This window comes from Myodes glareolus, chromosome 25, assembly GCF_982192425.1.
Source record: "Myodes glareolus chromosome 25, mMyoGla1.1, whole genome shotgun sequence".
Taxonomy (NCBI): domain Eukaryota; kingdom Metazoa; phylum Chordata; class Mammalia; order Rodentia; family Cricetidae; genus Myodes; species Myodes glareolus.
This window is the reverse complement of record NC_142050.1, coordinates 31,149,193-31,162,988: the sequence shown is the minus strand read 5'-3', so window position 1 is coordinate 31,162,988 and position 13,796 is coordinate 31,149,193. Positions and strand designations below refer to the sequence as shown.

Here is a 13,796-nt window from a genome sequence, read left to right as displayed (position 1 = left end):
ACTGCCAGGGTTATTGCATGTTTTTATTTAATAAACCTTCATCAGCTCAAATGAAGGGTTGTTATTAGTTGAGCTAACAGCCAAATGATAATGCCCCAGAGAGATCTCAGTGCTTGTTGGTGCATTAACAAAGAGAGAAGGGGGGCTGAGGTCAAGCACACCTCAAGTAAATGAGGTGATATTGGGTACTCAGGGCTTAATGCAATAGACTGCCTGAGAGATAATGGAATTTACAGAATAAAGCAAATAACATGAAGTTATTGATAAGTGAATAAAGGAAGGAAGATAAAGTATCAGCAAATAAAAGGCCATCTGTGAATTTCTTCTTTAGACTCTCTTCAAATTTATCTCAGAAAACAAAAGTCCAAAGAAACCAAATGGGAACTGTAGCTTCATCAAAGATCTCACCACATTACTACCTTACAAACCAGACTCTTATTAAGCTGTTCTTAAATTTTGTTTGGACAAGCACTCCATCTAAGTTTTTGTTTCTTTTTAGATCCTTCTATCGTGTATTTGCCACATATAATTCTCAAACTTCATTAAAGCAAAAATTTTCTTCTTTTTTAATTTCTGTCTTGAAGCATGGCCAATTGGGTCTCCTAAGAAATTCCATCAGCCCAGACATCCTGTCATTGCAGAATAACATTAGTTGAGAGGTGAAATGTATGAACCTTCTATATTATATGAGATCTTTAAAGGTTAACTAGGTGCCCATCTTGATTTTATGTGGGGAGGGAAGGTGATACTGTTTCTTTAAGCTTTATTTTCCTTCCAAACTCCAAAAGCAATAAATTTTTAATCAAGGAAACTTGAAGAGCACAAAAATTCACAAAGGAGAACTTCATCAAAAGTTCTTAAGCATGCCTTTCTTTTTTCATTTTGTAATAATTTAGAAACATTAGCACAAAATAAAAATCTATCAATGTATTGTGTTATCATAACAGTTCACACCATGAGCACATCAAAAATGACTTAAATAAATTCCCTATCTCTAATTCATTGCAAACGCCATACTCTCACAAATCTTACTGTGATAGCTATATCTATATAAACAGGGGCTCTTGAACACAGAATAGCTGAAAAATCTTCTTTAACATAAAATTCTACAAGAAGAATTCAGATTCAGGGGTGCTGAGACATAAAATCAAATTAAGAGTCTTATTTATTCTAAAAAGCTTTACCCAAAATAAATAAACAAATGAAGTCTTACTTTCCTAATTAAACTACATTTAACACCTTATTGAATTAAAAAAGAAATAAAAAAGACATAACTGCTCCTAGGTACTGTGGAGGAGTTTGCTGTACACAAAAGGGAGAGCATGGTCAGAGGCAGGGACATCTGGGAGAGTCCGGAGTGAACATGACCAGACAGCATTGGACCATGTGCGGTTGGAGAGACAAGAAAGAGCCTCAGACCAAGAAGGGGTGGCTTGGGCTAAGAGACTTGCCAAGAGAGTAGATGAAAAAGATCAGGTAATCAGATGGCTGGATAAGGGAACAGCAGCTGAGGGGAGGCCAGCCCAGCTCCTGGGCTAGAGAAGCTCAAGGGTTATGTGGGTATGAGGCATGCCAGCCAGGAGGGCATGAAACACATAAAGACTGAGGGACACAGGGAGAACTTGGCAGCCAGGCCATATTTTGCTTTGATATGTTAATGAAACCTCAGTTAGCCTTTTGTCCCAGGGTTTGAGACCTAACACGAAAAAGAATTGTAAACTGTATACAGGAAAGCTGGGGGTGGGGGTTCCCTTGTTTGAATCCTGTGTTCCTTTCAACTCTCAGTTCTCACCAGCACTCTCTGAAGAGTATGCAAGTGTAAGTATCTCCTAAAGCAGAACACTAGGAAAGACATTCTCTTTTAAAAAGTGTCCCAATCACTTGTCACTTACATAGCAACTTATTTGCTATTCTGAGACAAGAAAAAGTTCTAGAACAACACTCCTAGGAGATCTCAGAGCATCTCTTCAAACTCACACTTAATCCAGACCATTTCAGCCGTATTTTGCATGTGCCCATAAACCCACTGGAAATGCTGAGCAGTCTCACCAGTCCTTTACTAGCAAACATTCTGAATATCCCCTAAAGGAAAGAGGGTGGTTCATATTAACAGCTAGGGAAACACAACTAATAAGAATCAGGACGAATCTCAGAGAAAACAGACATTGTAACAAGTTAATTCTATCCTGTCAAGGTAGGTAAAAATTGCTAAGCATTCTCAGACCATATCAGGTTGACAAACATACATCTATCAACAATACATGTTGCCATCATTTAAACTGGCACAAAGATCTGATTCACATCTGGCTGAAGATCAACCAGTCAAATATCTGTTCAGAGAAGCCCATAGGTGAAACTGAAACCAAAATGTAATAGATAACAACAAATAACTTGGGCATTATTCTGGACCACTTCTCTAAACTCAAGTGTGTAAACACTCGTATAGTTTACCTGACTAAACATGTGTATCTAGTAACACTGGCATCAGGATAGAAATGCTGCTTGCTCAGTGTAAACAAGTCCAGGACTACCAGTAATCTGTTCTTTTTACTTTGTGCTTGGTAATAGTGATAACAATGATAGCACCTATAGCATTTTAAATCTTTATATTGATTGACATTTGACAGAGTACACCTTGCATGCAATAGTTCACCTTTATTATCACAACAATTCAATAATGTTTATCATTTTTATAGATAATGATACTAAGAAACCACCTGTCTAGACTGAAAGCACTGGTGACTTGTGGAGACAAGACCAGAATCTAGAACATCTTAGATTGAAACCCTTTTTGTTTCCACTTTGTCACACGAAACACAGCCACCATGTGTCAATCAATAAAGTTGTACCCCAATGTCAATCCATCCAAGCCAAAGAGTAAATCAGACCAACAGCAAATGTACAAGAGATACACGAGCAAGATTAGAGTCTTAAGAGTACATAGTCCAAACCTGTTAAACTACCTAGTTTAACTATTACACTAAGCTTTTTTAAACTGCATAATCTAACTCTAACATCAGAATAGAAGCCAGGCGGTCATCAACTACACCCAACCCATAATAGGGGATGACAACAAAGCACCTCCAAACAGTTCTACATGAATGTAAATATCACTAATGTAGTTTTACACAAATACTTGCTTTGCAACTATTAATACTTTGAGTTGGTATTAAATAAAGGCAAGGGCAATGAGTCCTGCTCCATTCTACAGTACAAGTTAAACCCTACACCATGAACTTCAAACTTAGCCAAAAACTGACATTACTTGGAGACTGTCAAAAATGACCAAAGCCAGTAGCTACACAACCAGTCTGGGTTGTGGCCTACACTTTAGAATTCTCGGGAGATCCTCCAATGGACAGTCTAGGAATCACCACTCCAGACAACTTAAATGCAAAGTGCTAAACCTCATAAGGGGTCACGCAATGAAACAGAATTCCTATTGATTTTAAAAATGAAAGAAGTAGCCAGGCAGTGGTGGTACATGCCTTTAATCTCAGCACTGAGAAGGCAGACACAGGCAGATTTTGGTTAATCCTAGGCCAGCCTGATCCACAGAGGGACTTCCAGAACAGCCAGGCTACACAAGCAAAAATTAAGATATCTACCAGATTATCAGATTTTTAGAAACTCCAGCCATCAAAGTCAAATATTATAAAAAAAAAAAAGAGGTTTGAGCTACAGGACAAATGGTTACTAAAAAGCTCTGCAATTTTATTCAGTAATAAAAAATTAACTGCAGCTACTACAAACCTATTCGTTAATTTGATACACAAAAGTCAACTCATTTAATAACTTTGTTTGTAGCTTTTCCTAACTTATCAGACAGATGTTTGAGGGAATGAGGGCTTTCAAATGTGGCTAAAAGTAGCCTTAGAGGATTACCCCAAAATAACAAGCAAAATTAAGCTTGCCCTACTCTCCCTAGTAGCCCTTTCTTTCTGCATATCCACCATTGTACTGATCCCAATTGGAACACTGTTTCCCGTCTCTCACTCAACACATGACCTCTTCCAAAGGTATGACCACCTTCACAGACAACATGCCAATAATGGAAGCGATCAGCAACGCCATCATCATCTGAAATTCTAGTTCCAGAGAATCTGATGTCCTTTACTGGCCTCTGTAAGCACCACACATACAAGGAGCAAAGATATACACACAGGTAAAACACCAATACATATAAAATAAATTTTTAAATTTAAAAAATTCTCATCTTTTATTCGGTTACTAAATTTGTGCCGTACTGCTTCTTCCCTGACAAATTAATACTATAGACTGTTACCCTCAAAAGTTGATCCTGAAATTATGAACACAAGGGCCGTAGCAATGAATATCACAGTACTCATCTCTGACATATTTTCAATGTGCTGTGGGCAAACCCATATAGAATTCTAGAATGTTTGTGCAGTCACTGAGCCACTGCCGGGTTGATGCCCATAAGCCCACTATATGTCCAACTCCTGATATCCATGATGCTTTTACATCAAGAGTGACAATAAATAAAAAACTCTCAAGCCAGGGAAACTGAACTTAGATTTGCCTGATTTTGTTACTTGTCCATTCATCACTTGAGAGTCAATGCATGATCACCTCCTCCCAGTTCATAAGGAAGAGAAATAGGTTCAGTATGACTGCAATTTCAATTTCACTGGCACAAATAAGAACAACCTCTGTGATTCATCATCCGAGATCTAAATCAGAAAGAATAGCTGAAACCCGCTAAAAATCAAATCAATACTATTAATAAGCCATTTCCAATCCTGAAACTGGTTTATATCTAATGATAATGACTAACAGGTTAGCATATTTAGTTACCTACTGCTTACAACTACACGATTAAACATGTAGTTGTGATGAATTTCCCATGAAAATTTATTTGCTATAGGCTGAATGAGGAATTAATGACAGAGAACCTGAATTCCATCCATGCCAAATCCCAGAAATATGGCCTAGAACTTTTGATGTTGATCACCCATCTGAGCATGTGTTAAGGAATACTAGAACTGCTTTCTGAAGAACCCCTTTGACTAGGAAGTAGAAGCTAGCCGAGCCACTGCTGATGGCAGGAGTGCAGTCCCTAGGGACAAACTCTCTGGCACCAGCACCGTGACTGACATAGAGTGCTTTATTTCCCATCACCACCCCCACACACAGCAAGCTGCTGCTGAACCTGCACTGGGTCTGAGGGCGCAGTGCTGCAGGGCCCCATCCCTACTGGGCGGATGGGTGCCAGAGGCCTTGACAAGAGCAGAGCTGACACAGCAGTGCCCGAGGAAACATTAGCACACTCCCCAAACACCACTCCCACCACTGGAGTGGCCATAAAGAGGCACCCAACCCCAACTACTGATTTTACCACCCAACATGGCCGCTCCAAATAGTGGGTCTGTCTAACCTATTACAACACACACTGCACTTAAAACCATTAGTTACAGCCAAAGATGCTTTACCAAGATTACATTATGGTGCCCGACTGACACCAAAGCCAACCAAATACCACAAGACATAAAATTTGAAGAAAGCTACTTATAATAGAAGCCACCTTATACAAAAGACAGTATAGCAAATGTGAAAATATCAGTGTAGAATCATAGGAAATGTGAAAAGACAAAGTAACAGATGCCTTCAAAGAAAACAAAAACTATCAACAAATTTCAAAGAAAATGATAGGGACTGGTGAGATGGCTCAGTGGTTAAGAGCACTGACTGCTCCTCCAGGGGACCCGGGTTCAATTCCCAGCACCCACACGGCAGCTCACAGCTGTCTGTAACTCCAGTTCCAGAGAATCTGACATTGTTATACCAATGTGCATGAAATAAAGTTAATAAAGTTTTTTTAAAAAAAAAAAGACAAAGAAAATGATACTGAAGAAATACCTACTTTTTTTAATGAGAACATGGAAAATCAGTGAGGATTAAAAAGATACCAAAAAAAAGTTGGAAAGAGGTACTTGTCAGTACCCAGGAGGCAGAAGCTGGTAGATCTCTGTGAGTTCGAGACCAACCTGCTATACAGAGCTAGTTCCAGAATAGTTAGGGCTGTTGCACAGAAAAAAACCTGTCAAGAAAAACCAAAAAAAAAAAAAAAAACCAAAAGATTGAACAAAATTAGAAAAACAATTCATAAATGACATATTCAGCAGAAAGAAATCTTGGAAAAGAACCAAATAGAAATCTTAAATGGCAACCACATAAATAAAAGTTAAAAATTCAGTTGAAAGTCTTAACAGTAGACTAAGCCAAACATAAAAATATAGAACTTTAAAAAACGATCTTGTGAAACAGCCTAGTCAGACTAGTGGGCTATGGGATCAACAAGAAATATAGAGAAGCTAATTACACTGGATAATGTTTCAAATTATCACACCAAATAAAAATGTACGATTAGAATAATGAGCTAGTCTTGCATTCAGGTAATATTCATGTTGACTAAAAAGGTGAAAAACACTTAATCTAGCCCTACTTCAACTTACTACCAACTCAGAATAAGTCCACCTCTAGACCAAATTTTGAGATTATAACATACCCTTTCCTACACTACCAGTTTAAAGACTGAATAACTATCAACATTTAAAGAATTTATAAGGTGCACTTGTGATTACTTTAAATCTTTCAAAAAACCTCAAAGGTATATAGTAGCATTCTTAACTCACACAGTTAGTAAAGGTAAATGACTGGCCACAAATCATACTGCTGTTAAGAGTCAAAGCTAAGAGAATCAAGTCTAGGCCTTCCATGTTGTCAGATACAGCTCTCAATATCATTAAACAAGTTCAAAAAATCATATGAACTAAAAATACTACTATTTTTTATTACAGGATTCTAGAAAACTACTCAATTAAGTAGCTGCCTATCTCAGATAAGGTCATATTTTCAAAGTATAAAGAAAATAACTCCATTACACAACGCTCATAGAATGGTACCCCAAAATCCTTTGGGGAAAAGAGAACTACATAAATATGTTATTATAATCATCATAATAATCCTCATTTAACTATATAGCTATGAATTCTTTTTGTAAAGACATAAAATAAAGACAAAATGATTAAAAAGACATTCAAAATCTCTACAATCTCAGACAGGCTTAGAAATGAAAATTTATTTTAGTCACAAGCCTTGTGTGACTGTCAGCTAAAGTGCTTCTAAACGACTCACACTGGTTTGGCTTCTACTGATTGAATGCAATTATGAATTGACTTCTATGGCTGATAAATCAGAACTTGGGTAAGTGGTTTTCAAAGCGCTCCCTGCAATTTTCATATGATGCAGACTTCTACACACAAATTCTCCCTGGGAAAAAAAAAAGTTTATAAAAATATTAACTCTCATGAAATAACTTCCTGGCTACTCATGCCACTGGGAAGAAACTGCTTTTCTTATATTAATAATTGTTTCTAGAATTAATCAGTCATTGTACATTAAAACCAGCAGCTGGAGTGTTTTGAGTGATAATGAAACCTGTAACAAGGCATCTTCAGCCGTCTTTTCAAGACAATAAGGGAATTAAAATTTCAATTTAAATGCAGAGGTTTGAAACACGCTTCACTGGCAAAATTACTTCAATTAATGTGAGTGGAATACAAAGGACAGACTGCAGAAATGTGATGCAGCAACCAGAAATTATGTCATTAATGTGCTTGCATCAACCCAGCACAATACTGCAAAGGTCTAATTTAAACCATACATATCACAAAGCTACAGGCTACAATATTAATCAAGCCACTGATTTCTATGTGGCTTCTTGTTGGATCATTTTTACCTTTTCATAAGCCAACAGTAACTGTTTACTTTAAAGAAGGAACAAAAGGATGGGCCTATTTGCAGACATTACCTGTCATGACAATTTAATTATTTTATGAAATAGTCTGGTTATCATATCAAAAGGAGAAATGAAATTCCAACTAGAAGCCAAGCCTACAGCTAGAAGGCAGGTCAAATTTTAAAAGAGGAATAGCAGGAGGTGGCAAGAGCCATGGGTCACCACTGATTTATTTACTGTGGGTTTATTAACCTATACTGCGGAGGGGATCAAATTACTACATATCTGTATCTGCACCTGCCTTAAAATGAAAATGCAAAGTCTTCTGTCAAACAAATCCAAGGAAAGCAGTGGGGCTTGAAAGACTGGATGGTTTGTCTTTACTTTCCTCTGATGCATTTTAGTGAAGATTTCCTTATGGACCCTGCATTTTCCTTAAGTACATTTTATTTGTAACAGCACAAAACCATGGAGAAAGGAAATGTAATTGTTTTTCATATGCGGACCAGTAAAACAGTAGTTGCAGACCTTATACTACACTCTTATACACACAAGACTGTTGAAGAATATTTCCAACCTTTTGTGGACAGATAGACAAATTGTACATTTGGGTAAACCAGATTCCTGAATCAAGCACAATTACCTCTTCTATAAAATAGAAATGAGACCAGAAACCCATCTATCCCAGCTGTAAGAGTGAAAGAAGTAGATCCACTTCCCATACTTAATATCAGCACAAAGTAGGTGAATAGCCATATTAGCTCTGATGAAGTTGTTTTTGCTAATTTAAATATTACAAAAGGTTAGGAATCTGAGTAACTTGCCAAAATAAAAATAAAAATAAATTCACCAATCGGGGGAAATAAAGCACAGTTCCTGGAAAAAAATACCTTTAAGAAATGTCATTTCCTCTATGTATTAAAATCTATCACGTAGTTAACTACCTGGATAATGATTTGTTAACTCTGACTCTAAGAACATCACTTTGGTAGGAAGTGGCAACCAAAAATGGGTAAGATATAAACTCCATAATCAATGATCTACCACATAAATAAAAGCAATTATATGATAATGACATTCATGTCACTTATGAAAACATAAAGAAAAGCATGTAGTATCCGAGATATTCAGAAAACTGAGTAAAATTTAAGCCAAGTCTAAGAAGACAGTATTGGGAATCACTCTAGGAAAATACATAGTCAATTAATAAAAAAATAAAAATAAAGACAACAAAATGGTTCATGAGATAAAGGCATTTGTTGTTGCATCTCTGGAATCACAGAGTAAAGGCAGAGAAATTACTTTTGAAGGCTATCTTCTGATGCACAAAAATAGACTAAGACCTTTAGAGAAAGCTGCAACCCATCAAAGTGGAGAAACTGTGTGGAGCCCAGTCCCAATTGATATATCCACAACACAGCTTCTGTACCTAAGGCTCAGGGATTTTAAATTTCATGGAATATATTCCATTATACATGTAATATACGTGTGTGTATGTGTGTATGTGTGTGTGTGTGTGTGTGTGTGTGTGTGTGTGTTGTGTAATACTTGTAAGAAATATATTGCTAAGCATAATCAAAAGACATAATAGGGGGCTGGAGAGATGGCTCAGAGGTTAAGAGCACTGACTACTCTTCCTGAGGTCCTGAGTTCAATTCCCAGCAACCACATGGTGGCTCACAGCCATCTGTAAGGAGATCTGGTGCCCTCTTCTGGCCAGCAAACATACAGACAGACAGAACACTGTATACATAATAAATAAATCTTTTTTTTAAAAAAAAGGACATAATAGGCACATGTTCACTGATATGAAGACAAGATTGCTAACACACAAATCCCTTAAAGTCAATGAAATTATTTTCATCTTTTTGTGATATTTGACAAAACTGATAATACTAAGTTTACCATGAAAGAAGAGAGGACCAAAAAGAGTATAAGCAATTTAGAACAAAATGAAGGACCATTTTTACTGCTTTTCAAGATATATTACAAAGTTACAATAATTAAAAGGCCATAATTTTTGTACATGAATAGGCAAGACCAACTGAACAAAATGAAGACCTGGAGATACATACATATGAGAAAATTTAGAATGTGACAAACAGTATTATAAATCAAGAGACGGATTCAATAAACTCAAAGTCAAAAGAGGACAAAGAGCAAAAGTAAAATTAGATCCTTGGCTCATAGCATAAATAAGAATGGACTTTTGATGGGTTAAAGAACAAAATAAAAAATTCTCTTAACGACAAAAGGATAGAAATTTCTCCCTAAAATCACATACCTTAAATAAGCAATGTTCAGATATTTTGCATTAAGAATGTTATAAGAGAAGCTAACATAAACAAACTAAAAAAGATAAACACCAACTGAAAAGCAATATTTATAGCCCATGTAGCAAACAAAGGATTAGTATTCAAAATACAAAAACAACTAAAATGGGGGAAAAGGAACAATGTATCTTACACATTGACCTTCTGGGAAAGGGGACTGTTTATCCCCTTCCCTTACCCCAAACACAAAGATTCTAGCTAGTACTGATGATCACTATACCTATTTGGTTCAGTGTAGGTCTTAGATTTTTATTAATTAGTAAAATAGATTATAAATAAATAGGTTATTCTCTTCTACAACCGAATGGATGAAGTATATGGCTTATATACTCCTTGTTCTCTTCCAACAAAACACAAACATCCAACTCTAACCCCACATATAGTTGTCTTGGTTGGCTTTCTCTTGCTATGACAAACAAAACTAAAAGCAACTTGGAGAGATTTTAAAAAAGGTTCATGTTAGCGCACATCATTAAGGGAGACCAAGTCAGGAGGTACAGGTGTGAACGTGAAACAGAAACAGTAGAGGAAGGGTTTGAAATGCTGGATGGTTATTATCTATACATTTTCTCCCCTTTGAACCAAGGCAAGAAATAGAGCGGGAAGAAATCAGTACTAAAATCATGTTGAAATGGTAATGAGAGATTATTTTTAGCTTCAGAGGATGATCAAGGATCTCATTTTAGAGAATGAAATCTTTGTGACATAGACCTGAAGATTTGTAAGGTTAGGCATTCCATAAAGGTTTTGAAGTCATTTTTGTTTTGTTTTGCTTTGTTTTGTTCCTTTCACCTGGTAAGAAAAAAATGACTTCTTTGATATTCATCTTAGAAATACCTTTACAGAGCTGGAGTGCTCTGTGACATGGTCTTTACTGTCTCAGTCCATGGTGTCCTGACACCTATTGAATTAATGGAAGTTCCTACAGGCTGCAATTTGTGGTAAATGTCAAGCCAGACTTTGCACCCTCTTGGTCCTGACTTTTCCAGGGCTGGTGGCTTTTCTGGAGGGTTGTTCTATTTTCCTGCCCATTTACACACAACCATATCTATTTTCATTTCTGTAGAAGTCTATATAAGCCCGACATCAGCTGTGCTGGATTTGAATTTTTCTATTATCCACAATGGAGTCAAGTTCTTTACAAATTATATTGGTGAAAACTCTGATGGACTTGGTGGGAACAGTGATGAAATATTTTATTCACTTCCATTAAAAATTTTGCTGGAAGTTTACTGTAAGAAGTGTTAAGGAATTTGGTAACCAAAGAATGAGAAGTGTTCTAATATATTATCATATACTGGTTATAAGTCAACTGAATCATCAGTTTTAACAGTGCAAGGAGTATTGGTGTAATAAGAGTGTCTCTGTGTAATAAGAGAATTATTATTGTTATTATTTTAGTTCTGTGTGTGTGTGGTTGTTGGTGGGTTTTTTTGGTTATTGCCATTGAATGCAGGGCCTTGCACATGATTGGTAAGCACTCTGCCCTTTACCACTAAGCTATGTGTCTTCAGCCCTTTTTCTATTTCAATTTTTTATGCCCCAAGACAGGGTTTCTCTGTGTAGCCCTGGATTTCCTGGAACTCATTCTGTAGACCAGGCTGTTCTTGAACTCATAGAGATCTGTCTGTCTCTGTCTCCCATGTGCTGGGATTAAAGGCATGTGCCAATGCTGCCTGGCATCTATTCCAGTTCTCTGAGACAGGGTCTGACTCACTTCTCAAGGTTGTGTCAAACTCTTTCTGTAGTCTGAGTGGACCTTGGATTTGTAGTTTTGTGGTCTTAGCCTTGAGATCAGCCAGGATCACAGCCAGGTCTAGCTTGTTCCCAGCATCTTATCAGAGGGACATCTTAGTTCATAATGACGGGGCTGTACAACAGCAAAACTTACTTTTCAGCATTAGTGTTGATTTATATATATCTTTGCTAATTTATCAAGATTTGGCTATTCAAAAAGATAAGCTTATATATGTTTATGGAACATAAATAAAGCTACTTTTATCACTGAGTTACTGCTTTGGTGTGTGTCTGCTTTTAATTAAATGGCATGTATTAGAATGGGTTGTTAGGGCTTATTTAGGTTAATTCTGTTCATTTTAGGACATCAGAATATTCTTTTATGGCCTAATTCATTTATTTAAAGGCTTAAACTGAGTACTGACATTTCTTTAACTAATTTTTGCTCAGGTCTTAATTAAATAACTCCATTAAATTCTTTGTTTTAAGTTGTAGAAATTAAACTTTGTTTTTCCTTGATGTAACAAATACCTGAGATAAATCAGCTCATGAGAAGGATCAGGTTTATTTTTGGTTTATAGTTTAAGAGGTTTCGGTGCATGGTTGTTTGGACAAGGTATTTCACCATCTTGGGAGCATGTGGCAGAGGAAGTCACTCACTTATTGTGACCAGGAAGCAAAAAGAAAGTCAGGAAGTGACTGGAGTCCTTTAAAGTTATGCCTCCAATGGTCTAACTTCCATAGGTACTACTTCCTCAAGGTTCCACCACCTCTCAATAGTGCTGCAGGCAGACTGGGGACCATGCCCTTAACACATGGCTCTTTGAGCAGCATTAGGGTCAAAAAACTGGACTCATGTAAATGGTCTGTTAAAAAGGACAGACGCATACTTGGAAAGCCACCTCTGTTTTCTCTCTGCTTGTCTTCACTGTTCTCTTCTACACTGGTGTCAACTTGACACAGACATGGAGTGACCCTGTAACCGAGAACCTCAGCTGGAGAATGTCCTAGGTCAGTTGGCCTGTGTTTATGTGTGTGAGGCATTTTCTTAATTGCTAGGGCTCCCCAGCAAGGGCTTGACAATCCTGTTTGTACCATACTATATGCAGAGACAAGAGAACTTGGTATCTTTGCACAGGCTGATCTTACCAGCATGTCAGTGGCACTAAGGTAGTGCTTGCTGGCCATGCACTGTTCCAGTTTTTGAGGCACTTGCTTTATGTTCTCAATTTCATCCAGCAGGTTCAGGACATGCTTGTGTTCAATTCCTTCAATCCATAGTTTACGAAGTTCATCCCGTTTGCAGTGCAGCAACATCTTGCAGGAAAGTAGATTCTCTTTTACCTACAATAAAACATATCTGATCGTCAGTCAATTCAAAATCTTGTCAGCCTAAACCACCAATCTGGCTAGTATTCCCCACTAGTCCTGTATGTGTAACCATTCCTAATTCCCTCCCACTTATTCCCCTTGGTTTGTCCCCTTTCTAAATTCTAATCCTGATTCTGGTCACTTGGATGCATCACTACCTCTCTGTGTTTCTATTTTTTCTCCCATGAAATGAGAAAACTATTTCTAATATACCTTTGAGTGAATCTAGAAATAATTACAATGGATATTAGGCACTCTGAAAATATGAAGCACCATACTAATGCAGATTCACCTAAACAGAGGAATGATCAGTATGAGAGTCCAGTTCTAGTATTCCTTCCCCCAAATCCCCTTGCAGCTGAAGGCCACACAGTCCATGCTTATAGCTCTAGAATTCCAGCCAATGTTTATGACCAAGAACCTCAGTGTTCTTCCCAAATGACCACAATAAAATTAGGCCCAACATGGAAAAAGGAGTAAACACATGCAGAAATAATCTCAAAGACATTTTTTTTGCCTCCCACCTTAAGTATCAGTAAATTTGATATTAAATAGACAATATTCAGCATTCTGTATACCTGTACATTCTCACT

General features: G+C 37.1%; 1 protein-coding gene across 2 annotated transcripts in view; it reads right to left on the bottom strand.

Moving 5' to 3' along the window:
• The window catches only part of Exoc4 (exocyst complex component 4), a 699,662-nt gene that overhangs the window by 658,708 nt on the left and 27,158 nt on the right, over positions 1 to 13,796 (bottom strand). For both annotated transcript variants that reach the window (XM_087901868.1, XM_087901869.1), the window contains exon 3: positions 12,982 to 13,176. In XM_087901868.1, coding sequence (XP_087757994.1) covers positions 12,982 to 13,176 — 195 coding nt within the window. The remainder of the gene's footprint in view (positions 1 to 12,981; positions 13,177 to 13,796) is intronic.